The sequence below is a fragment of the Taudactylus pleione genome, unplaced genomic scaffold (assembly GCF_031769625.1).
Source record: "Taudactylus pleione unplaced genomic scaffold, aTauple2 ptg000093l, whole genome shotgun sequence".
NCBI classification, from domain to species: domain Eukaryota; kingdom Metazoa; phylum Chordata; class Amphibia; order Anura; family Myobatrachidae; genus Taudactylus; species Taudactylus pleione.
In genome coordinates, this window is record NW_028284495.1 from 38,085,862 (window position 1) to 38,112,329 (window position 26,468).

The 26,468-nt window shown below is 46.4% G+C and overlaps 1 protein-coding gene across 1 annotated transcript in view; it reads left to right on the forward strand.

The window, feature by feature from the left end:
* Nucleotides 1–11,692, forward strand: part of RAB31 (RAB31, member RAS oncogene family) — a 75,812-nt gene extending 64,120 nt beyond the window's left edge. The window contains exon 7 of the mRNA XM_088469698.1: nucleotides 10,103–11,692. Within this exon, the coding sequence (XP_088325824.1) occupies nucleotides 10,103–10,200 (98 nt within the window). The 3' untranslated portion in view covers nucleotides 10,201–11,692. The remainder of the gene's footprint in view (nucleotides 1–10,102) is intronic.
* The last annotated feature ends 14,776 nt before the right edge of the window (nucleotides 11,693–26,468 follow it).

Here is a 26,468-nt window from a genome sequence, read left to right on the forward strand (position 1 = left end):
GAAGAGGCAGTGACAGGCACCTGTGTGGAGAGAAAAGGCATTGACGCACACAGGGGCGTTGAGAGGCTGGCCGGGTCCGGGTAAAAGGAGGGGGCGTGGTCTATTAACAGGGCCGTGGCCACGTCCACTTGGGTTTTGTTTAAATGAAAAAAAGACTTTTGCAGCGCTGTGAGCCCCCAGCCCGGAGTAAAGCCACAGGGGGGCGCAATCAGCGTGATCACTACCCCCCACAGGCATAGGAGACTGCTGTGGCTGCGAGCAGTCTCCCACTGCAGCCCAGCACACAACAGCGTGTGCTGGGCTGCTGTGATTTAAGAGGGAGGGGGAGTGGCGCTGACCCAGGCCCCCCGCCGGGCCCCTTCAGCAGCCCGGGCCCGGGTAATTAGTACCCGCCCCGCCCCACTCTCGGCACCTCTGGGCGCACACACATATGTGGAGAGAAGGGCAGTGACATGCACATGTGTGGAAAGAAGAGGCAGTGACACACACATGTGGAGAAAAGAGGCGGTGACACACACATGTGGAAAGAAGAGGCAGTGACACACATGTGTGGAAAGAAGAGGCAGTGACACACACGTGTGGAAAGAAGAGGCAGTGACACACACGTGTGGAAAGAAGAGGCAGTGACACACACGTGTGGAAAGAAGAGGCAGTGACACACACATGTGGATAGAGGAGGAAGTGACACGCACATGTGGAGAGAAGAGGCAGTGACACGCACATGTGTGGAGAGAAGAGGCAGTGACATGCACATGTGGAGAGAAGAGGCAGTGACAGGCACCTGTGTGGAGAGAAAAGGCATTGACGCACACAGGGGCGTTGAGAGGCTGGCCGGGTCCGGGTAAAAGGAGGGGGCGTGGTCTATTAACAGGGCCGTGGCCACGTCCACTTGAGTTTTGTTTAAATGAAAAAAAGACTTTTGCAGCGCTGTGAGCCCCCAGCCCGGAGTAAAGCCACAGGGGGGCGCAATCAGCGTGATCACTACCCCCCACAGGCATAGGAGACTGCTGTGGCTGCGAGCAGTCTCCCACTGCAGCCCAGCACACAACAGCGTGTGCTGGGCTGCTGTGATTTAAGAGGGAGGGGGAGTGGCGCTGACCCAGGCCCCCCGCTGGGCCCCTTCAGCAGCCCGGGCCCGGGTAATTAGTACCCGCCCCGCCCCGCCCCACTCTCGGCACCTCTGGGCGCACACACATATGTGGAGAGAAGGGCAGTGACATGCACATGTGTGGAAAGAAGAGGCAGTGACACACACATGTGGAGAAAAGAGGCGGTGACACACACATGTGGAAAGAAGAGGCAGTGACACACATGTGTGGAAAGAAGAGGCAGTGACACACACGTGTGGAAAGAAGAGGCAGTGACACACACGTGTGGAAAGAAGAGGCAGTGACACACACGTGTGGAAAGAAGAGGCAGTGACACACACATGTGGATAGAGGAGGAAGTGACACGCACATGTGGAGAGAAGAGGCAGTGACACGCACATGTGTGGAGAGAAGAGGCAGTGACATGCACATGTGGAGAGAAGAGGCAGTGACAGGCACCTGTGTGGAGAGAAAAGGCATTGACGCACACAGGGGCGTTGAGAGGCTGGCCGGGTCCGGGTAAAAGGAGGGGGCGTGGTCTATTAACAGGGCCGTGGCCACGTCCACTTGGGTTTTGTTTAAATGAAAAAAAGACTTTTGCAGCGCTGTGAGCCCCCAGCCCGGAGTAAAGCCACAGGGGGGCGCAATCAGCGTGATCACTACCCCCCACAGGCATAGGAGACTGCTGTGGCTGCGAGCAGTCTCCCACTGCAGCCCAGCACACAACAGCGTGTGCTGGGCTGCTGTGATTTAAGAGGGAGGGGGAGTGGCGCTGACCCAGGCCCCCCGCCGGGCCCCTTCAGCAGCCCGGGCCCGGGTAATTAGTACCCGCCCCGCCCCACTCTCGGCACCTCTGGGCGCACACACATATGTGGAGAGAAGGGCAGTGACATGCACATGTGTGGAAAGAAGAGGCAGTGACACACACATGTGGAGAAAAGAGGCGGTGACACACACATGTGGAAAGAAGAGGCAGTGACACACATGTGTGGAAAGAAGAGGCAGTGACACACACGTGTGGAAAGAAGAGGCAGTGACACACACGTGTGGAAAGAAGAGGCAGTGACACACACGTGTGGAAAGAAGAGGCAGTGACACACACATGTGGATAGAGGAGGAAGTGACACGCACATGTGGAGAGAAGGTGCAGTGACACGCACATGTGTGGAGAGAAGAGGCAGTGACATGCACATGTGGAGAGAAGAGGCAGTGACAGGCACCTGTGTGGAGAGAAAAGGCATTGACGCACACAGGGGCGTTGAGAGGCTGGCCGGGTCCGGGTAAAAGGAGGGGGCGTGGTCTATTAACAGGGCCGTGGCCACGTCCACTTGAGTTTTGTTTAAATGAAAAAAAGACTTTTGCAGCGCTGTGAGCCCCCAGCCCGGAGTAAAGCCACAGGGGGGCGCAATCAGCGTGATCACTACCCCCCACAGGCATAGGAGACTGCTGTGGCTGCGAGCAGTCTCCCACTGCAGCCCAGCACACAACAGCGTGTGCTGGGCTGCTGTGATTTAAGAGGGAGGGGGAGTGGCGCTGACCCAGGCCCCCCGCCGGGCCCCTTCAGCAGCCCGGGCCCGGGTAATTAGTACCCGCCCCGCCCCACTCTCGGCACCTCTGGGCGCACACACATATGTGGAGAGAAGGGCAGTGACATGCACATGTGTGGAAAGAAGAGGCAGTGACACACACATGTGGAGAAAAGAGGCGGTGACACACACATGTGGAAAGAAGAGGCAGTGACACACATGTGTGGAAAGAAGAGGCAGTGACACACACGTGTGGAAAGAAGAGGCAGTGACACACACGTGTGGAAAGAAGAGGCAGTGACACACACGTGTGGAAAGAAGAGGCAGTGACACACACATGTGGATAGAGGAGGAAGTGACACGCACATGTGGAGAGAAGAGGCAGTGACACGCACATGTGTGGAGAGAAGAGGCAGTGACATGCACATGTGGAGAGAAGAGGCAGTGACAGGCACCTGTGTGGAGAGAAAAGGCATTGACGCACACAGGGGCGTTGAGAGGCTGGCCGGGTCCGGGTAAAAGGAGGGGGCGTGGTCTATTAACAGGGCCGTGGCCACGTCCACTTGAGTTTTGTTTAAATGAAAAAAAGACTTTTGCAGCGCTGTGAGCCCCCAGCCCGGAGTAAAGCCACAGGGGGGCGCAATCAGCGTGATCACTACCCCCCACAGGCATAGGAGACTGCTGTGGCTGCGAGCAGTCTCCCACTGCAGCCCAGCACACAACAGCGTGTGCTGGGCTGCTGTGATTTAAGAGGGAGGGGGAGTGGCGCTGACCCAGGCCCCCCGCCGGGCCCCTTCAGCAGCCCGGGCCCGGGTAATTAGTACCCGCCCCGCCCCGCCCCACTCTCGGCACCTCTGGGCGCACACACATATGTGGAGAGAAGGGCAGTGACATGCACATGTGTGGAAAGAAGAGGCAGTGACACACACATGTGGAGAAAAGAGGCGGTGACACACACATGTGGAAAGAAGAGGCAGTGACACACATGTGTGGAAAGAAGAGGCAGTGACACACACGTGTGGAAAGAAGAGGCAGTGACACACACGTGTGGAAAGAAGAGGCAGTGACACACATGTGTGGAAAGAAGAGGCAGTGACACACACATGTGGATAGAGGAGGAAGTGACACGCACATGTGGAGAGAAGAGGCAGTGACACGCACATGTGGAGAGAAGAGGCAGTGACACGCACATGTGTGGAGAGAAGAGGCAGTGACATGCACCTGTGTGGAGAGAAAAGGCATTGACGCACACAGGGGCGTTGAGAGGCTGGCCGGGTCCGGGTAAAAGGAGGGGGCGTGGTCTATTAACAGGGCCGTGGCCACGTCCACTTGAGTTTTGTTTAAATGAAAAAAAGACTTTTGCAGCGCTGTGAGCCCCCAGCCCGGAGTAAAGCCACAGGGGGGCGCAATCAGCGTGATCACTACCCCCCACAGGCATAGGAGACTGCTGTGGCTGCGAGCAGTCTCCCACTGCAGCCCAGCACACAACAGCGTGTGCTGGGCTGCTGTGATTTAAGAGGGAGGGGGAGTGGCGCTGACCCAGGCCCCCCGCCGGGCCCCTTCAGCAGCCCGGGCCCGGGTAATTAGTACCCGCCCCGCCCCGCCCCACTCTCGGCACCTCTGGGCGCACACACATATGTGGAGAGAAGGGCAGTGACATGCACATGTGTGGAAAGAAGAGGCAGTGACACACACATGTGGAGAAAAGAGGCGGTGACACACACATGTGGAAAGAAGAGGCAGTGACACACATGTGTGGAAAGAAGAGGCAGTGACACACACGTGTGGAAAGAAGAGGCAGTGACACACACGTGTGGAAAGAAGAGGCAGTGACACACACGTGTGGAAAGAAGAGGCAGTGACACACACATGTGGATAGAGGAGGAAGTGACACGCACATGTGGAGAGAAGAGGCAGTGACACGCACATGTGTGGAGAGAAGAGGCAGTGACATGCACATGTGGAGAGAAGAGGCAGTGACAGGCACCTGTGTGGAGAGAAAAGGCATTGACGCACACAGGGGCGTTGAGAGGCTGGCCGGGTCCGGGTAAAAGGAGGGGGCGTGGTCTATTAACAGGGCCGTGGCCACGTCCACTTGGGTTTTGTTTAAATGAAAAAAAGACTTTTGCAGCGCTGTGAGCCCCCAGCCCGGAGTAAAGCCACAGGGGGGCGCAATCAGCGTGATCACTACCCCCCACAGGCATAGGAGACTGCTGTGGCTGCGAGCAGTCTCCCACTGCAGCCCAGCACACAACAGCGTGTGCTGGGCTGCTGTGATTTAAGAGGGAGGGGGAGTGGCGCTGACCCAGGCCCCCCGCCGGGCCCCTTCAGCAGCCCGGGCCCGGGTAATTAGTACCCGCCCCGCCCCACTCTCGGCACCTCTGGGCGCACACACATATGTGGAGAGAAGGGCAGTGACATGCACATGTGTGGAGAGAAGAGGCAGTGACACACACATGTGGAGAAAAGAGGCGGTGACACACACATGTGGAAAGAAGAGGCAGTGACACACACGTGTGGAAAGAAGAGGCAGTGACACACACGTGTGGAAAGAAGAGGCAGTGACACACACATGTGGATAGAGGAGGAAGTGACACGCACATGTGTGGAGAGAATAGGCAGTGACATGCACATGTGTGGAGAGAAGAGGCAGTGACACGCACATATGTGGAGAGAAGAGGCAGTTACACACACATGTGGAGAGAGGAGGCAGTGACACACACGTGTGGAAAGAAGAGGCAGTGACACACATGTGGAGAGAGGAGGCAGTGACACGTACATGTGTGGAGAGAAGAGGCAGTGACATGCACATGTGGATTGAATAGGCAGTGACACACACATATGTGGAGAGAAGAGGCAGTGACACGCACATGTGTGGAGAGAAGTGGCAGTGACACGCACATGTGTGGAGAGAAGAGGCAGTGACACGCACATGTGGATTGAATAGGCAGTGACGCACACGTGTGGAGAGAAGAGGCAGTGACACACATATGTGGAGAGAAGAGGCAGTGACACACACATGTGGAGAGAAGAGGCAGTGACACACACGTGTGGAGAGAAGAGGCAGTGACACACACGTGTGGAGAGAAGAGGCAGTGACACACACGTGTGGAGAGAAGAGGCAGTGACACACAAGTGTGGAAAACAGAGCTGAAATTCTCCCTTCCTGGGTTCTGACACACTGCTTCTTGACCTCTCATTTCTACACTGCCAGCCTCTGTGTATTCCCATGACTCTCTCTCTCTCTCTCTCTCTCTCTTAGGGGTATATTTACTAAAGTGCGGATTTTTAGCAGTGGCGTTGTTGCCCATAGCAACCAATCAATTTCTACCTATTATCTCCTAGAAGGTGATAGATAAATGATAAGTAGAATCTGATTGGTTGCTGTGGGCAACAACTCCACTTCTAAAAACGTGCATGTTAGTAAATAATATACACCTTAGTATAGACCAGTGGTTCCCAAACTTTTTCATTTCAAGGCACCCTTAGGGTCTCCTTCATTTTTTCAAGACACCCCTATGCCAAATTACTTACCGAGCAGTATCTTTTTGACCCAAGTAGTTGGGTAAAACTTACGTAATTAGTATAAAGTATACAGACAGTGCCACTCATAGCTGTTTCCCACCCCCCTCCCTATAGCTAGTATACAGACAGTGCCAGTGACACTAATAGCTATTTCCTTCCCTGCCTATACTTAGTATACAGCCAGTGCCACTCATAGCTGTTCCCCCACCCCCTCCCTATAGTTAGTATACAGACAGTGCCACTCATAGCTGTTTCCCCCACCCCCCTCTCTATAGTTAGTATACAGACAGTGCCAGTACCACTCATAGCTGTTCCTCCTTCCCCCTCCCTATACTTAGTATACAGCCAGTACCACTCATAGCTGTTCCTCCTTCCCCCTCCCTATACTTAGTATACAGCCAGTACCACTCATAGCTGTTCCTCCTTCCCCCTCCCTATACTTAGTATACAGCCAGTACCACTCATAGCTGTTCCTCCTTCCCCCTCCCTATACTTAGTATACAGCCAGTACCACTCATAGCTGTTCCTCCTTCCCCCTCCCTATACTTAGTATACAGCCAGTACCACTCATAGCTGTTCCTCCTTCCCCCTCCCTATACTAAGTATACAGCCAGTACCACTCATAGCTGTTCCCCCACCCCCTCCCTATAGTTAGTTAGTATATTGCCAGTGCCACTCATAGCTGTTTCCCACCCTCCCTCCCTATAGTTAGTATACAGTGCCTAACCGCCGTCCCGCCTCCGCTCCGGCTCTATACGCAATGCAGATTAGAGAAAAGAAATGGCAGCAGCTTCCCTCCGGCCCGCGGCACCACACCCCGGCACGCCCACCAAAGGGGACGTGCTGTCAGTCACAGGAGTGCGCATGCGCATTCGCACAACATCAACCTTTGCTCGCGAGCGGGCCTGAATGACCCCTACAGTTTGGGAACCACTGGTATAGACTCTTAGGGGTATATTTACTAAAGTGCAGGTTTTTAGAAGTGGATATGTTGCCCATAGCAACCAATCAGATTCTACTTATCATTTTGTCTAGCACTTTCTAGAAGAGAATAGCTAGAATATGATTGGTTACTATGGCCAGTAGAGAAAGGAGGGGGATTTAACCCACACTGAATAATACCTGCAACAATATATGAAGACTATATGGTCATAGAAATTCAGAGATATTAGTTGCATGCATTTGCAAATACATGGGAGGCTGCTGGGCCACGTCACGGCTTCTCTGTTACCAGCAGTCCCTAACACTAAAGGGTTCACGTCCGGGGCGCAGTGCACCCCAAAAAACGTCCAGCCCAGGACCCTCCCAGGGCATCACACGAAAATGGAAAAAGAGTGACAGTGCAGTGTAAAGTATAGCTGAGTGTGAGTAATCATTAAGTGTGAAATGAGAGGTTAAAATATATGTGAAAAATACATGAATAATAAACAAACATAAAAGGTGATGTGAAAAGCAACTATGTGTATTAAGTGGTGATGCCCTGAGGAGGCCCAGCCAGACCAGTCCCGGGGGCCCTACGCCCAAACGCTTACCCCAAATGTAAAATATACCAATTATAAGGCCTCATGATAAAGGCACATATATAATTTTGTCAAATGTAAGGCCTCATGATAAAGGCACATACATAAATGCATCCAAATTGAGAGCCAGCTTACCTGGGAGTCACCCCTGGGAACTCCAACTAGCACTACTAGAACCAGCATGCCCTACTAATGCTGGCTCCTTCATGCAACTCATAACAAACAAACAAAAATGGCAGCTGCTCAATCAATCTAGCAGTACTAATCAGGTGCATGAAAGGGAGGGGTCATATTAAGTAGAGAAAGGAGGGGGATTTAACCCCCTATTCTACCTCAGCACACTGAATTATACCTGCAACAATATATGAAGACTATATGGTCATAGAAATTCAGAGATATTAGTTGCATGCATTTGCAAATACATGGGAGGCTGCTGGGCCACGTCACGGCTTCTCTGTTACCAGCAGTCCCTAACACGAAGGGGTTCACGTCCGGGGCGAGTGCACACCAAAAAACGTCCAGCCCAGGGGTAAGCGTTTGGGCGTAGGGCCCCCGGGACTGGTCTGGCTGGGCCTCCTCAGGGCATCACCACTTAATACACATAGTTGCTTTTCACATCACCTTTTATGTTTGTTTATTATTCATGTATTTTTCACATATATTTTAACCTCTCATTTCACACTTAATGATTACTCACACTCAGCTATACTTTACACTGCACTGTCACTCTTTTTCCATTTTCGTGTGATGCCCTGGGGGGGTCCTGGGCTGGACGTTTTTTGGGGTGCACTGCGCCCCGGACGTGAACCCCTTAGTGTTAGGGACTGCTGGTAACAGAGAAGCCGTGATGTGGCCCAGCAGCCTCCCATGTATTTGCAAATGCATGCAACTAATATCTCTGAATTTCTATGACCATATAGTCTTCATATATTGTTGCAGGTATTATTCAGTGTGCTGAGGTACAATAGGGGGTTAAATCCCCCTCCTTTCTCTACTTAGTATGACCCCTCCCTTTCATGCACCTGATTAGTACTGCTAGATTGATTGAGCAGCTGCCATTTTTATTTTTGTTTGTTGGTTACTATGGCCAACAACTCCACTTCTAAAAACACTCACTTTAGTAAATATACCCCTAACTCTCTGCTAGGTGTTAGCTATGGGTATTTCAGGACAATACATGACAGATATGTCTTCTCCTGTATCTAGCCCTTACAGATTGACTCTCCAACATATCAGGTTTATTGGTGTTTGACATTGGGGAAGAGGGTAGAGCTATTCAAGCCATGTCATGGGAGAACAATGGTGGTGAACACTCAGACCTCTGCCATCGATGGCGAAACCATCAATCATCATTGGCAAACCATCGATGGATGCCAACCATCAATGGTCGATGCCCATCAATACCACATGCTGTTTGTCACAGCCTAGGTGCAACACCTTCAACCCTACGAGATGCCACAGACATGCCGCGTTTCATTATATCCTGACTTAGGAAGCAATATAACAGCTTCCAGGACAAGATTTGTGAAAATCAACATAAGTTCAGGAGGGAAAAACCATGGTTGTATATTATAGCTAGATAATTTTTCTGCCTGGGAGTTTTTTTCTCTCTCTATTTCCTTCTGTCTCTCTCTCTCTTTCCTCCTCTCTCTCTTCGGAACTCCTCCCCTCTTTTTCTCCTTCTCTCTATCCCCCTCATCTGTCTATTTCTTTTATCAACATATTAGTATTACCTTTTTCTTTTCATCTTACTATTGTACTTTTTAGGACAACCTCACTTTGTCTTCTCTACAGAGTGTTTTTTCTTTCTGTACTGGGCCTGTGCATCCCTGTGTGTTTTCTTCCTTTCTTTTTTACTGCTAAACATTTTTGGTTGTGGATAATGCTGTGATTAGGTAATTTTCAATCGTGTCTGTGGTGTCATCATGACTTGGAATGTGATGAGTAAGTATGGGAAATAACAGAATTGTTAGCATACTATAGATGTGTGTTATGCTGGTACTTTCTGCATATGACATCACTGACACAGATGGGAGGGGTCAAGGTCATACCAACTGTCATTAAATGCCAGCATAATGACATTATTTTTGTTACTTTTCATCTTAAAATATAGAGATTTAATCATAGTTGCTAGCTATCTATAATTTCTAGGGACATTTACGGATTATCAACTATTGGCCATGAAAAAGTTATTTGTTATTATTGAGTACAATTCCTCTAAATCTATACATTGGATGTATTTCTCACTATCTATTTTTATTCTCTTTGCTATATAATTGAATATGTATTCAAGAAGAGATATAAAAAATTAGAGTCACATAATAATAAAGTTAAGCATCTCATGGTAACTATGACGTATCCACTTATGTGTTCCTGAATATTAACCCAGGAACATGAGTATTCTAAGTACCTAATTAAGTGACTTTGTAACCTTTTGCTTCAGGTCAAAGAATCCCTCCCTTGGATCCTCATCCGAATGGTTCTAATGATACAATGAAACTTGGAAGACAATCCATTCAGTACACAAACAAATGCTGCTGATCTGACCAGTTACCATGTGTTCAATTAAACACACGTAATGGCTCAGTCCACTCAAGGGGATGGCAACCAACACTGAGCAGTCCATTGGAATGGGATCTAGATGAACAATACAAATGTATAAAACACCATCAATATGTAAAGGACCCTTTTTTGTTTACAGATAGTTTCTTAGCTCAATTATGTTTACTATAGTGAAACAAATACTGTAACTGTATAACCTTTTTTTAAAAAGAAAAAAAAAACATAACTTTTTTTTTCCCCAAGGATTTGTTTTTAGCGTGAAATACATCCAGATTACTTAGTTCCCTTTTTGGAGCACAGCAGTTTTTATGGTGTAGTAATATCCTATGGCAACACTGTCATGGGATGGTTCTCATGTTAGACATTTATATTTTGAAGCAGGATCTTAATAAATATATCACTCAGTAGAAATGAAGGGAATTTCCGATCAGGTCATTAGCAGCACTGCAATACTCCTGCTCTTAGGTAGTTGGTAAATGAAAGATCTGAATAATGCTGTTTGAAAATGAATATAATACAGAGTAGCTGTACCTGGCACCATCAGCGCAGTAGTCCCATCATTAGATTTTTATCAAAGAAACCTTGATGTGGAAGACTCTGAAAGGCTCTATCAGGGCCTGATAGACTTAATCCTTAACATAAATTAACTGTTTCCTATAATCCTAATGCTTGGTAAATATGCACATCCTTAATTTTATACGAACCTTTGCAAAAATATAAACCTATTCCATGAAAACCTGGGACCTTGACGTAATCCTGAGAAAGCCATGAGCACATATCAGAAATGATTAGCAGTTACTTATGTAGCACCAGCATATTCTATTGCACTTTACAATTAGGAACAAACAGTAATAGAACAACACTGGGTAATGACAAACAGACATAGAGGCAAGAGGGCCCTGCTCGCAAGCTTACAGTCTACAGGGAAATAGGCATTGATACATAAGGATAAGGGCTACTTAGCGCATATTGGGTCAGCCAGATTGCAGAGGTTCTTGGTGGGCTGTGTGATCTAGGGGGGTATTTATCAAAGCTGGGAGAGAGATAAAATTGTAAAAAATAAATTGCCAACCAACCAGCTCCTAACTATCATTTTATAAACACAGCCTGCAAAATGTAAACTGGAAGCTGATTGGTTAGTACTTTATCTCTCACAATTTTATCTCTCTCCCAGCTTTGATAAATACCTCCCTAGTCACATAGAAATAACAGTGATCTCTCCCACGAAATAGTGAAAGTGCCAGTAACTTTGTATGCAAAATAATTTGTAAAAGTGGAAAATGTGCATTTTGTGCTTTAGTGCTCGCTTGCTGATAGTCTCTGAATAAAAGGGCATACAAATGTAATAATTCCATCTTGTCACCATTTTAATAAGGTAAGTTAATGAAAAGACATGCAGAATGTTCAATCACCAACCCAAACTTAAGGCCCCCATACATCAGAGATTGATTGCAGCAATCGTGCAATTTGCAATCGATTGTGTATAAAAATCTTTCCCTTTTTCAATCGATTGCTGATTGCAGAGATGCCACAATCGATTGCTGATTGCAGAGATGCCACAATCGATTGAAAAAGGGAAAGATTTTTATATACAATCGATTGCAAATTGCACGATTGCTGCAATCAATCTCTGATGTATGGGGGCCTTTACTTATCAATAATCACTGTAATCATGTGTTTTGAGTCTTTATTAAATCATCTGGACATGCTGAGTTATCTTGTGACACAGCATGAACTGAGTTTAGTTTTATATAATATCACCCATGTTAAACATGCGTATTTCTAGGTAGTTTAATAATATATTTGCACTTTAAGAAACATAGGGAGAATTAACATCTATAATAATTGTAATAGGCAATTTTATGTGAACATTTTAATATACTAGGATAACTCCCTACAAAAGGCCTTTCCCTTAGAAGGTCAGCATAACCTTGAACCCACGCCGTTACCTGCAGTAAGACTGAATGGTTTACAGAAGGAGCTGACTTTACTGAATGTTATATGATTTATTTAACATATAACTCAGAATGTCACTTCTTATTTAGTTGGGAAAGGTGAAATATTTATATATTTTGGCACCATTATAATGCTCGATCAAAGGCTGCACCAAATGCAGCTACAGGCACAGACTTTGTCCGGAATCGGTATGATATCCCGGCTGCCGCATGGCCGGGAGTTCGAATCCCGGCAGCCCGACAAAACAGCAGAGCCGGCAGCGGAAGCCGTACAGCGCTGAAATCCCGATCGTGGTAAGATAAGTATCAACTAATCTAACCTAACCCCCCTAACCCTAACCCTCCTTAGGGGTGCCTAACCCTAACCAATTGTATACCCTTTGTCCTTCTTATCCTTTTCAATAGATTGTGTCATCATCAGTTGTCAGTTCTTGCATACAAGTCACACTGTCCAAATCCAAGGTACATGTAATAAAACGTGCACCTATGGGGGAGGGATCACCCTCTTTGTACTTCTGAAAGCAGTAAAGCGCAGATCTTGTCCAAAACTGGGCAACCCATTTAAAATCTAAAATGTACTAAATCTAGTAATGAATAAGTGTTGCTGAACACAGCTTGCAATGATGGCAACAATGGTACATCAGGCATAACACTGATAATCCAATAACTCTACGTGATCAAATAACCTATAAAGTAGTCATATATTTTGTTGCCAATGCAAAATATTTTGAAACGTGATGGTGTGAACTGAATTATAATAATAGTCACTGTCCTTGAGTACACTGCTTGGCTGACCAAAGTTGTCATGATTTGTGTTTGCTGGTGTAGTGAATGCAAAATACTCTGATTTAATCTTTCATATGTATTGGTTACAATATACTACTTTAACCTCACTTGTTTAAACTTATTTCACTTTATGAAACTTTAGTGTGTAATGTGCAATGTTTATTCTTTGTATTTTTTACTCTGTAAATTTACAACTGGGCTGGTTCCCAATTTTGCCTTAATGTATAACACCCAGAAAATATGTTCATTATTATAATCATTATATTCTACATTATGTGCTTATAACTTTATTTAACAGCATCAAAAGAGAATAAATGTTTCTTTTTTAATATGGGTTGTGATTAGCGGCATGAGAAGTGATTTCAGACACTTGTAAGCTCCACAATCTGGGTGGCTTGTTTATATATGTAAGGTCATGCATTTAGACTGGAAAGGTATGGTGCATGATATTGGTAAATAACAACAAAGAAAGGGACCTGGGAATTATCTTTTATATCAACTTAACAAGACAATGTGAGCAACCAGCAGAGCAATATAGTATATAAAAATAGGAAGGTCATATTGCCATTTAACTAGACAACTTGTTTAAAAATGCCCTGTCCAGTTCTCAAAAATGTACATACATTAACCACAGTACGGATGTAGCCCCAGACAGGACAGGCCTTATGGAAGCATATCCTCATTATATGAGTAGCCATGGGGAAGGGAAGAGCAGTGAAGCAGGATGCAAGTGTTAGAGGTAGTTGGACTGTGCAATTGCGGTGTTAGATGAAATAATCAGAAAACCATATGTAAAACAAAATAGCCATTCAGGGCTTTTTAAGGCCCAATGTTCTACTTTCTCTGTTAATAGGTAGGATACGTAGTGATGGGAATGGGTATGGAATGCCGGCTCTTGGGATGCCTCCTGTCACAATACCGACAGCGGCATCCCGATGTTGGGAAGTATACTTACCCTCCCCCCTTCTCCCCCTAACCCTCCCTGCTTGTAGCCTAACCCTAACCCTCCCCACCCCGCACCCTACCCCCTAACACTCCCCGTTAGTGCCTAAACCATAACTTTCCCCTCTTCGTGCCTAAATCTAACCCTCCCCCCTTAGTGCCTAACCCTAACCCCTCCCAGTGGAGCCTGACCCCAACCCTACCCCCTAGGGGTGCCTAACTGTAACCCCCCAAAAAACCTAATGCTGACCCTGCTAACTCAACTAAACCTATCCCTCCCCCCCTGCGGCTAACAATAAGGACGCCCCGGTTTACCTTAATTCGGGCACGTGTCCTCCTGGATTCCGGTGTCAGGATTAATATAGGCGTCAGTATTTCGACGCCTATCTTAAATCTCTTGTCGGGATTCCAGTGTCGGGATTGAGACAGGCGGCCTCGTAGCCGCCGTTCCTCATGCCTACATGTCGTTTGAGGTATCTACGGATAGCAAAGGTGGGGACATTATTTATCCAATTATTCCCCCCACACTTGTGTATGTTTATGTGGAATAATAGTGTGGAAAGTTTAGGGTTTGTGTGACAACGGTGCAGATGACATCGCTTGGTCAAATTTTGCAATACAGTCACAAATTTATATGTTTCACTGTGATTTGTCAGATTTTTTTTTATGAATGCACCTATTTGTCTCTGTAAAATGGTTATATATAGTTACTAGATTTATTCTAACGCTGGCCGTCATATGATTACTGTAAGCTGAGGGAATGCGTAGTTACTCTGTGTTTCATGCTTATAGTGGCGTACGGTAAGCACAGTCTTAAAGGAGCACTAAATCCAATGTTCTTACTAAAGCTGTAACTAGATCATCTTTGTTAAGCTATGGCCATATTTATGAATAATCTTTTCCAATGTGTATTTGCATTATGCTGACAGTCATTGCCTGACTGTAACTGTACAGCAGTTTGGGCACCCAAAAGAGGGACTATTCGTTGATTTTTGCTCTCCACCTCAGAAATCATGCATTGCGCCTGTCGGCAGAAACAATTGTATAACTCTGACTGACGTGCAAAGGACCAACCACGCACAAAAACGATTGAATTTCCTACAATGAGTTTGAATCCACTAGACAGACCGTCCTAGTTGTTATGCAAGTAAGTTTTTATAAAAAGGCATTGGTGAAACTATTAAAACAAGAGGTTTGCTATGCAAGCATGTGCAACCAGCCCACCTGCTAAGAACCATGGATCAGAAACAAAGTAAAAATTATTATTGCCATTAATTTACATGGCGAAACAATGGTCCAATGGTGCCATACACAGGGGCTAAAATACAACAAATCCCATAGGTACAAACTAATACAAAGAGATGTACATAACTTTACATATATACATAATTATTTCATAATTACAAAGAGAATAAAAAGGGGAAAGGGAACTGCATGCGTTACTTATAGTCTAAGGGGTGGGCAGAAACAGGGAGAGCGGAGGAGGAAACAATAAACTACTGACTTTAAGAAATTGCAGGTGTAGATGTATGTAGAAGTGAAAAGAGTGGAGAAATGGACAGGGACTACCACAAGGAGGCTTGGACTACGCTGCTGATATCCTGCATGTGAGCACAAGTGAGCACCAGACATGACTTTAGGGAGAATGGAGGGAGGCATCACAGAGATATGAGGTATTAGAGAATGGCTGTTTGGACTGAGTAGGAAGCTGGGGGCTACTGGAAAGTAGCCATGTAGGAAATGGAACCTTAATACAAAGTGTATTAACAGACTGAACAGAAATTAAACTGATGCACCACAATTAGTGGTGGTGTACAGAATGCTAGAACACAAATTGTTGGTCAGTGGAATACTGGAAAACAGCACACAATGGTAAATTAGCAGAATACACAGATGTATTCAAGAATAGTAATACTGGACTGAGCACAGCAAATGTGTAGTTGTGAGTACTGGAGTACAGCTCACAGAAGCATAATGGAGACATTATAGCACAGCATACAGCTGTGTAGCCTAGAAATCCGGACTACAGCACACAGGGCCTGACTCAGAGATGGACGTAGTTAGCATTGTCGCCGCATCATTGTATGCAAGGGCTGTGCTAAAATATGCAAAAGCCACAGGAGACATCTTGAGTTAAAAGACTCCCACTGCCGGCTTCTGTGATCCGCTACGTGACCATTGGACATCTGAGAAACCCTTGGGTTAAACAACAAAACAAAAAACAGAAATCCGCATAGATCCGAAGGGGTATATTTACTAAAGTGCGGGTTTACAACAGTGGAGATGTTGCCCATAGCAACCAATCAGATTCTAGCTATTATTTTCTAGAAGGTTAGATAAATGATAAGTAGAATCTGATTGGTTGTTATGGGCAACATCTCCACTTTTGTAAACCCACACTTTAGTGAATATACCACTAAATTTCAAATCATCCTACCCCAGTAATCAAATAATAGTGTTGAACATAACCAATCCACGGAGAGGTGCACCCAGGAATAAAAATAAGCACAGGCTAAACCAAGCGGACATACTGATTAACCCTTAGGCACACAGCCGGGACAAGTGAAGCGGTGTCCAAGGACACAGCCAATGGCTTTGGCACGCCCAATAAATGGGGCAGATTACCTGGTTTTCTGTAAAGCTTCCTCTCGCCACCCCCAAAACGCGAGCAGCATACACAGATCTTGAAATATAGGTGATATGTGTAAAGTTGCTGGAAATATCGGAATGCAACACACAGGACTACAATTGAGATGCTGGAGATCTGACACTGGAGTGCCAGCTGAACAGGTTTAGCTTGACTGCTAGGGAGAGATGATGTCCCAATCAGCTGAGTGTAACTTACAAAGATAAGAAATATGCCGCAACATGTAGGTATAGGAAAGATGGCAGCCCTCACCATCCCTATACGGGTTCACTCTCATGAACTCACCAGCCTTGCCCAGAGAAAAACCAGCAACCCAGAGCCGGTAGGTACATCCTGTAAACTGATGAATGACATTTCCCGCTCTTTCACACAATAACTTCCATGATCTCTTCATCTCTATATCATTCAACCCCCTTGTAATCACCATCTCTGTTTTGGGGACCTATCCTTTTCCAGCACTTGGAGAACTGAGGTCCTGATTCAGCAAGGATCGCTATAATGCTTATACGCACTTGCTAATATCAGCGATGTTATGCAAATGTTTGCAATCGCAATGCGATCTCAGCCTAACATGAGGATGCCCACTTCCCTTTACTCACATCCGTATACTTGGGCAGCATAACAAAACAATTGGTGACATCGAGTAACATCAAACCCATACGCACAGTTAAGGCGGGTCAGACCTCACTCAGGAATTGCTAACTCAGCACACGCTATGAGGCCTCAGGCTGTGTATGGTATTGCAGTGGCTAATTAATGCACGCCCCTGCAACGGCGTTGCAACGCACTAGCACGCCTGCGTTTGCCCGACTACCCCCCCCCGCGTCACCACCCACAAACGGCACTTCCTGTCAATCACTCAGCCATGGGGGTCTGCGTAGCCGCTGCAATCGCAGTACCCATTGCAATTGCTAGTTCGCGTGCGCACTACGATGCATACACATGCGCAGTATGCAACAATCGACCGTTTGCGTGCGTATAAGCAACTGCGTTTTCCTTGCTGGAGCAGGCCCTGAGTACGTACAACACAGTAGTTAACCTTGCTGCAATTCCAGGTTATTCCCCTTGAACCCTCTCCTTCTTCAAGTTCCACTCTAACCTCCTCTTCCACCAGGCCCACCTCTGCGTGGTCGTCATCTACCACCTCTTTTGTCCTGTCTTCAAACTTCTTGATAATTCGCTGTCTGGTTCACTCACTCTTCCTACTGTACCATTCCTCTCTCATTGCAGTGGACTTTAACATCCCTTTTGACAATCCTTCTGACCCCACTGCCTACTCCTCTTCTACCCAGAGTACTGCCCACTCTATTGATTTGGCCTTTTCCTACTACTTTGACTTCAACACCTCCCTATTCCCTAAGTCTGACTGCCATCTCCTCCTCTCGCCTTTCTCCTCTGCTAAAGTTACCACCACCAGGCATGACCTTGATGCCATTGCCCCAACCACTTAATTCTGCTCTCTTAGCTCTTATTTGCCCATCACCACATTTTTTTGCCTCAAAGAGGCTGTATTGTTCTACAAATAGTGAATACTTACCTCTGCTGTTTACTCATTATTAATGTGGGTTGTTTACAACCATCTAAACTTCTTACTCTCCGCTCATTCCCTCCTTAACCTACTTTAATCTAGCTTTTGCTCTCTCTACTCCAAGGAAAAGGCCTTAGCCAAAGTCATCTACAATCTTCTCACTGCTAAGTCTAAGGTTAATTTTTCCGCACTTATCCTTCTCTACTTCTATGCTGGCTTTGATACGATTGACAGCACTCTTCTCTTGCAAACTCTCAATTCCATCGTCCTCTGTCCAATGCTGATTTGCCTCCTACCTCACCAACAACTCCTTTTCTGTATTCTATCTCAAATCCCCCTCCCCTTTCCTGGGTTTCTTACCTATACCTTCCCTCCCTTTCCAGAGTCCCCTCATGTCCCCTTTCCTCTCTCTATCTGTAATGGGGCTCATACATCTACAATGGATTGCCCCATTTGTTCTGCTGGGGTCAGGGAATCAGGGAAATCCAATATGTTGGAACTCCTTGATTCGCCAATCCAGACCAAAAAATTATCAGGATCGGGGAGTCTGGAATTTTCAACATGCTGTTTTTCCCCTATCTGCTGATGGATTGTAGATCATCAATGTCTGTGGATCTGCATTTTTGTTCACTGATCATATTGGATTGGCATCGGGGAATCGTGGCGCTGATGTACGGCCCAAAGTACACTCTCTTCCTTCTTTCATGTCTGCTGCCATTGTGTCATCCTTGACTCCTCCTTCTCCTTAATTCCCAATAATGTGTCCCTCTCCCATTCTTGCTTCTTCCACCTCTGCAACATCTTGCCAAATTCCACCTGAATTCTCAATAAATCCTACACTCCCTTATCAATCTACCTGACCCTTTCTGACAATCACTTAAACTCCTCATGCTGGCCTACAAGGCCATCAACCACTCTTCTCCACCCTACATCTCTAAACTAATTTCTATCTACATTCCCTCCCACCTTCTCCACCCTGCCAATGACCACTGCTTCACTACCGGTATCAGGCGCAAGTAGTTTTCTCTTTGAGATGCATTGCAGTTGTGCCCTGATGGATACAGCACAGAAACGCAGATCGAAATTGCATTCAGATACATGCAAGTAATGGCAATTTCTGGGTGGCAACTGGGGGAGTGGCTAACAGACACGGGCGTGTCATGAGCATATCAATGTCAGCGACTGCGTCTAAAGGCGCAGTTGCACTGACACCGGCGACCACAGTCAGACATTCTTTGCCTGCCATAGGCCAGTTCAATGTCCGGTGGTGTGCTGATCTTTGTATGCACATCATTGGATTTGCACCACAGTCAGTGGGCATCTCAATAGGATGCCCATAGGCTGATGCATTACCATAAAGATGCTACTGCAGCTACTCCCACCTTTGAGTTACCCCCTCATGATCTCTTTGCTTTGTCCCCTCCAGGATTTTGCCCATGCTGTTTCCAACTGTAGAGTACACTCCAACATCATATTAGTAGTCTCCACTCTCTAATGCTTCAAATGTGCCCTTATATAAAATAAAATAAATAAGACTCACCTCTTTATTCGAACCTATCAGCTCTTATATCACATCCAGGGCTGCCATCAGAAATTGTGGGGCCCAGGACTCACTGCCTGTTCTACCATATCTACGCCCAACTTAGTGCCAAACTTTTTGTTTCTGCCTCCTTATTAATTGTTTTCTGTGCTTTTTTTTTAGATACTGGTAAGTATTTTCTCTTTTATTTCCCAATATACAGCACTTTCAACCATTTGTGACACCTTACAAATAAAAGATAATCTGAATATTGAAAAGGCAATGCAGACACAAATCCACAGGATAATACATATTGGCCCTGATTCAGACCCGCTCACTGTGGGCGTGTTTTTTTTCTTTGTCCGCACGCAAAGCTGTGGGAGACCTCCCACAGCTTGTGCGAGCGGGCGGGAGGCTGTCGCGATAATTGCAACCATCGGCTTTACGACGAGACCCTGTGGTAGGGTCTCGGCTACCACAAGGCCAAGCCCACTACTGACATCAGTAGTGATGTCAGTAGGGCCTCCCACAAATGGCAGGCATTCCTAAGGGAACGCCTGCATTTGTGCAACGCTTACAAAACGGGGCGAGCTGTCACTCACCATCGACAGCTGCCCGTCTTGTATCGAGCCCCATAGTGACTGAGCTGCAGTCGCTGAACGGGGCTCACGCATGCGCACGCCGGACGTGGCGCATGCACAGTGGGGTAACATCGAGCCGCTTGCGAGCGCTGTGCGCTCGTGAGCGGCTCTGAATCAGGCCCATAGCATGGAGAAGTAATTTACTTAGTATATCAAAGTTTAATGTAAATATGTAATATTAGCATTATCAAAAAAAAGTAGCAAATAGAGACGTCATAAACAATGACATAGTTATTCGGTTATTTAGCTAACTTAGGCAGCTTCTGAACCTGTTTTCGCTGAATTGTGCTAGAAGCTAAGAGCAAACATCAGCAGATTTGCTTGTAACTATTCCATTGCTTTTATTTCTTATTTTATTTTACCTGGAATATTCATAGTGAAATAAGCAACAAAAATTAGCTATTTTGTGTTATTAATGCAATTCTAGATATGTGGCATACCCCAGACTTTGTTCCGAGATTTGTAGTGTTTAACCTAGCTTACTCAGAATGGCAGCCAGAACTCCTCTGTCAGGGCAAGGATATCTGCGTGGCCATGGCATGCATACAAAACGGGGGACTCCTCCGTTGTTAAACGCTCACTGTCGCTGACCTCCCCCCGCCCCCAAATGGCTGCAGCATATCAATCATGCTGCAGCCCAGGGGAAACTGCGACCGCTGTCGTGTCCACTGATCTGCACATGTGCATGCGCATATCAGTAACCTTCGGAGATGTATGCAGACCATCAAAACTATAGATGCGAAGGTAACTAACCATCTCATCAAAAGGATTTGATGGAAAAAAACATTTATATGATTAGCGCATGCACAAAAGCACCCTGCAGCCATTCCCAATGTTAAACAGCTGATGTCAGCTGTATTTTAACATCAGATGGCAATTGCTTCTACACCATTCGATGTTGGCAACCATCCAAAAGCTGCCATCGAATGGTGAACACACTACAATCGGAAGGAAAACATCAATGGTTGTGAAACATCAGAAGCTGATGTCCATCCCTAAACTGTATCACTCCACAAGTGTAAACAATAGCATCTCTCACAGACACACTGCTCACAGAAAAGCAGCACATCACTGCCCAATTTACAGAAATACACATTTCTGACAGAAAAAACTAAAAAAAGTACCTGACACCAATCCTCAAAAAAGATTGACTTGTACAGGACTTCGGAATCCAGCACAGCAAAAAGTGAGTAGGCATGCCAGCCTTGACCCTGAAGAAATATTAAGCACTTCCTGCCAGTACAATTCAACACGCTTTCTTTCCAAAATGAATCAGTATTAAAGTGACAGTAGCCATTAATGTTCAACTGTTTAAACAGCCTATTCTGAATGTTCAACAGTTTTATTCATTTACACTGTTATCCAGTTAAATGTCTATTCATTACAAATAATACAGACTAAACAGCCTATTCTGAACTATTTTAATCAGCTCTTCTGTATCCGTTTCACCCTACATCATTCTCCATGTAGAACTGATTGGTCACAACAGGGATCATTTTATAAGATAGATATATCACTCTTGGGAGTGCGGTCGCGCTCTGATATATGCTCACCTTGGATGGTTGAATGCACCAATTTGTCTGTATATCAGAGCAGGCTGTACACCCAAGAGTGGTATATCTATTACACACACACACACACACACACACACACACGCATGCACGCACGCGCGCGCGCACACACACACACACACACACACACACACTAGCTGGGATACACAGCATTGCCCGGGTTGAAGACAGGACCCTGAAGTACACCTGCAGCATTGTCCTTGACTATAACCCCATTTCATTGATCCTGAAAAGAACCCCACTGTTTGCTAACATACATGCAAACAGTGGCAAAACTACAGTAGGTGCAAGGGGTGCAGCTGCTATGGTGCCCGAGCGGCCTCTGTGGCAGCCGCTCCCTCTGAACCCAGTCACGCACACAAGGTGGGCCGGTCCAGTCAGGGCCACCGAGGGGGGCCCGAATGTCAGCGGCGTTAATTTGGTGCCAGCCTGCCAACTGATTACAGCTGGCGCACCGGCAGGCAGACATTGAGAGACAGTGCCACAGGTCATGAGGCAATCAGCACTCATACACTGGCAGCCAATCAGCAGTGGCGGATACTGATTGACTTATGGTCCATAAACTCTGATTGGCTCGCGACCAGTGCCAGATTGAAATTACACAAGCACTATCTCTCCATGTCTGCCATTGCCTGCCGGTGCGCCAGCTGTAATTAGCTGGTGGCATGGCACCAAATCTACACCTGCTGGCTGCTGATGGCACACAGGGGGAGGCGAGAGGCTGCTATTGTGTGGAATAATGTGTTATACGGGGCACTACTACTATGTGGCATAATCTGTAAAAGGCATTACTGTGTGGCATAATGTGTAAGGGGCATTACTGTGTGGCATACTTATTATTATCCTTTATATGGCACCACAAAGGTTCCACAGCACCTTACAAAGTACATAAACAACTTAGCACACAAGAAAACCAGTTATTAATAGTACAAAACAATGCAGGTTTATAAACATTGCTGCATAACACAGAAATAATCAGCAGGGGGGTCAGCAACTAAGTGTTAGGTGCCTTTTGGTGGAGTTAGGAGTAAATTATAGTATACGTGAGTGAATGGGAAGCACGTGAGGGAAGATGGCCCTGCTCGTGAGAGCTTAGATTCTAAAGGGGAGGGACAGACAGACAGGGGCGACACAGATGGGGTAGATAGTGAGAAAGGACCATGGAGCAGTGGGTTAGGATGAGAGCTGGAAAGCTTTGATATATATATATATATATATATATATTAGGGGTGAGCGGGTTCGGATTTCTGAAATCCGAACCCCCCGAGCCCCCCCGAACCGAGACCGATCCGAGTCAGGCTCGACTTTTCCCGCCTGACTCGGATCTGAAATCGAGGCAAAACGTCATCATCCCATCCTTCCGGGTCTCGCGGGTTTTGGATTCTATATAAGGTACCCGCGTCTGCGCCATTTTCTCACTCGGCTGTGGACAGTGAAGAGGGAGGGTGGGAGTTAGGGCTGGCTGGGCTGTGTAGTGTAATGTAGTGCAGTGTAGTGTTGAGCTGTGCTGCACTGTGCTGCTGTTGTCCGTAGGGGCTGTGTCCACTCCTCCAAAGTCCATAGGGGCTGGCTGTGTTGTGCTGCTGTTGTCCATAGGGGCTGTGTCCACTCCTGAAAAGTCCATAGGGGCTGGCTGTGTTGTGCTGTGCTGCTGTTGTCCATAGGGGCTGTGTCCACTCCTCCAAAGTCCATAGGGGCTAGCTGGGCTGTGTTGTGCAGTCAGTTGTCCATAGGGGCTGTGTCCACTCCCAAGTCCTGTGCAGTGTCCCAGTCCTAAAGGGGTGCTGTAATGTTGTCCAGGGGGTGCTCTGTCCATCAGGGGTGCTGCCCCCAAGTGCACAAAAAATATATATTTTTTCTGTGTTTGTGAATTGTGTGCGCAGTAGCCACACGTGCATCAACATAGTAGGGCCAAGCATGCGCCTGTGTCATAAGTAAAGGGCCGGCTGGCTTGACCGTTAAAGGGTGCTGTAACCCCCAAAGTGCACTCCAAACAAAATGAAAAAATATTTTCTGTGTTTGTGAATTGTGTGCACTGTGGCTGCATGTGCATCAACAAAGGAGCAGCGCCAAGCGTGCACCTGTGTCCCATAAGTAAAGGGCCGGCTGGCTTGTCCATTAAAGGGTGCTGTAACCCCCTAAGTGCACTCCAAAAAAAAAATATTTTTTTGTGTCTGTGAATTGTGTGCGCAGTAGATGCAAGTGCATCAACAAAGTAGCGCCAAGCGTGCGCCTGTGTCATAAGTAAAGGGCCGGCTGGCTCGTCTGTTAAAGGGTGGTGTAACCCCCAAAGTGCACTCCAAACAAAAAAATATATATTTTATATGTTTGTGAATTGTGTGCATTGTGGCTGCACGTACATCAACAAAGGAGCAGCGCCAAGAGTGCGCCTGTGTCCCATATGTTAAAAATTGGTGTATTCCCCAAAGTGCACTCTATAAAAAATAAACAATTCTTTTTTTTTCTGTGTTTGTGTGCGAAATGTATGCACAGTAGCCGCACGTGCATCAACACAGCAGCAGCGGCAAGCATGCACCTGTGTCATAAGTCAAGGGCCGGTTTAGACATCTGGTCCGGACTGAAGGACGTGCCAACAATTTCTGACATGTCTACTGTCACTGCATATGATACTGTCACCACTGACAGAATGGTGGAGGAATTATATTCTGTGTTTGTGAATTGTGTGCACTGTGGCTGCACGTGCATCAACAACGGAGCAGCGCCAAGCATGCGCCTGTGTCATAAGTAAAGGGCCGGCTGGCTTGTCCGTTAAAGGGTGCTGTAACCCCCAAAGTGCACTCCAAAAAAAATAAAAAATTCTTTTTTTTCTGTCTTTGTGAATTGTGTGGGCTGTAGCCGCACCTGCATCCTCAAAGCAGCAGCGACAAGTGTGCGTCTGTCTGTTAAAGGGTGGTAAACCCCCAAAGTGCGCTCCACAAAAAATAAAAAATTCTTTTTTTTCTGTCTTTGTGAAATGTGTGTGCTATATCCGCACCTGCATCCTCAAAGCAGCAGCGACAAGCATGGGTCTGTCTGTTAAAGGGTGGTGTAACTCCCAAAGTGCGCTCCAACCAAAATAAAATAATCTTCTTTTTTTTTCTGTCTTTATGAATTGTGCGGGCTGTAGCCGCACCTGCATCCTCAAAGCAGCAGCGACTAGCATCTAAGTAGGCATGTCAGACAGTCCGTACCTGTACTGGCAGGAAAAAGAGGCAATTTGGAGGCCCCTGTACAAACTGGCTCTATTTTACCTGAGTTGCCCCCCCCTCCAGTGTGTACTCCGAAAGAGTGTTTAGTGCAGCTGGGAACCTTGGCAGCCAAAGGCGTAGGAGGTTGCTTCCACAAAATGTGGAGAAGATGATGTTCATAAAAATGAATTATCAACTCTTCCAGGGAGACCAGCCTCCAGAACGTACAGAAGGACCTGTGGTGGTGGATTCCAGCGGGGACGAATTAATACTCTGTGAGGATGAGGATGTACACAACACTGAAGAGGGTGAGGAATCGGTGAATGAGGAGGATGAGGACGACATCTTGCCTCCGTAGAGCCAGTTTGTGCAGGGACAGATTAATTTCCAGCTTGTTTTGTGGGGGCCCAAATGAACCAATAATTTCAGCCACAGTCGTGTGGCAGACCCTGGCGCTGAAATGATTGGTTTGTTAAAGTGTGCATGTCCTGTTTATACAACATAAGAGTGGGTGGGAGGGCCCAAGGACAATTCCATCTTGCACCTCTTTTTTTTCTTTGCATTATGTACTGTTTGGGGCCTTGTTTTTCAAACTGCCATCCTGTCTGCCACTGCAGTGTCACTCCTAGATGGGCCACGTGTTTGTGCCGCCCACTCGTGTCGCTTAGCATAGTCATCCAGTTACCTCGGTGCAACCTTTTGGACATAAAAACACTATTGTGAGGTGTGAGGTGTTCAGAATAGACTGGAAATGAGTAGAATTAAGGTTATTGAGGTTAATAATAGCATAGGAGAAGAAAAACCCACAAATTCTGTGATTTTAGCTGTTTTTATGCTTTTTAAAAAAAAATACAGATCCAAAACACAAAACCCAGAACCCAAAACACGGAAGGGTGGTTTTGGCAAAACCAATCCAGATCCAATACACGAAGAAAGATCCAGATCCAAAACCAAAACACAAAACACGAAAAGTGGCCGATGCACACCCCTAATATATATATATATACAATCCATTGATCTTCCTATGTGAGGAAGATCAATGTATTATATATTAACTGTTTAGGAAGGCACCCCACACTCTGCGTTTTTCGTCTGAGTGCCGAACTCTTGTATTATACATATATATATATGTTGTGGAATGTGTGTTTCAAAATGACCTGATGTTATGTCAACATTAAGTTAAATGTTCATCTACATCTATAACACAAAAAATTATTTTTATGTTATTTGCATGAGAAATGTATAAAATAAAGGTGTTGCACTTTCATTTTTGTCTGTTTCATTATAACATCTACAGTAAATACATTCAGCTAAAAATGCAGCTATGATAGGACTGTCCCACCATCCGAATAGTGACTACTTTTGTCCCAGCGGCTTGGAGCTATGCCATGCTGCTGTGAATAGGTGCTTCTCACATGCTAGACCCCCCCCCCCCGTGAGGTTGCCGTACTGGGGCTCGGGACTTCACTT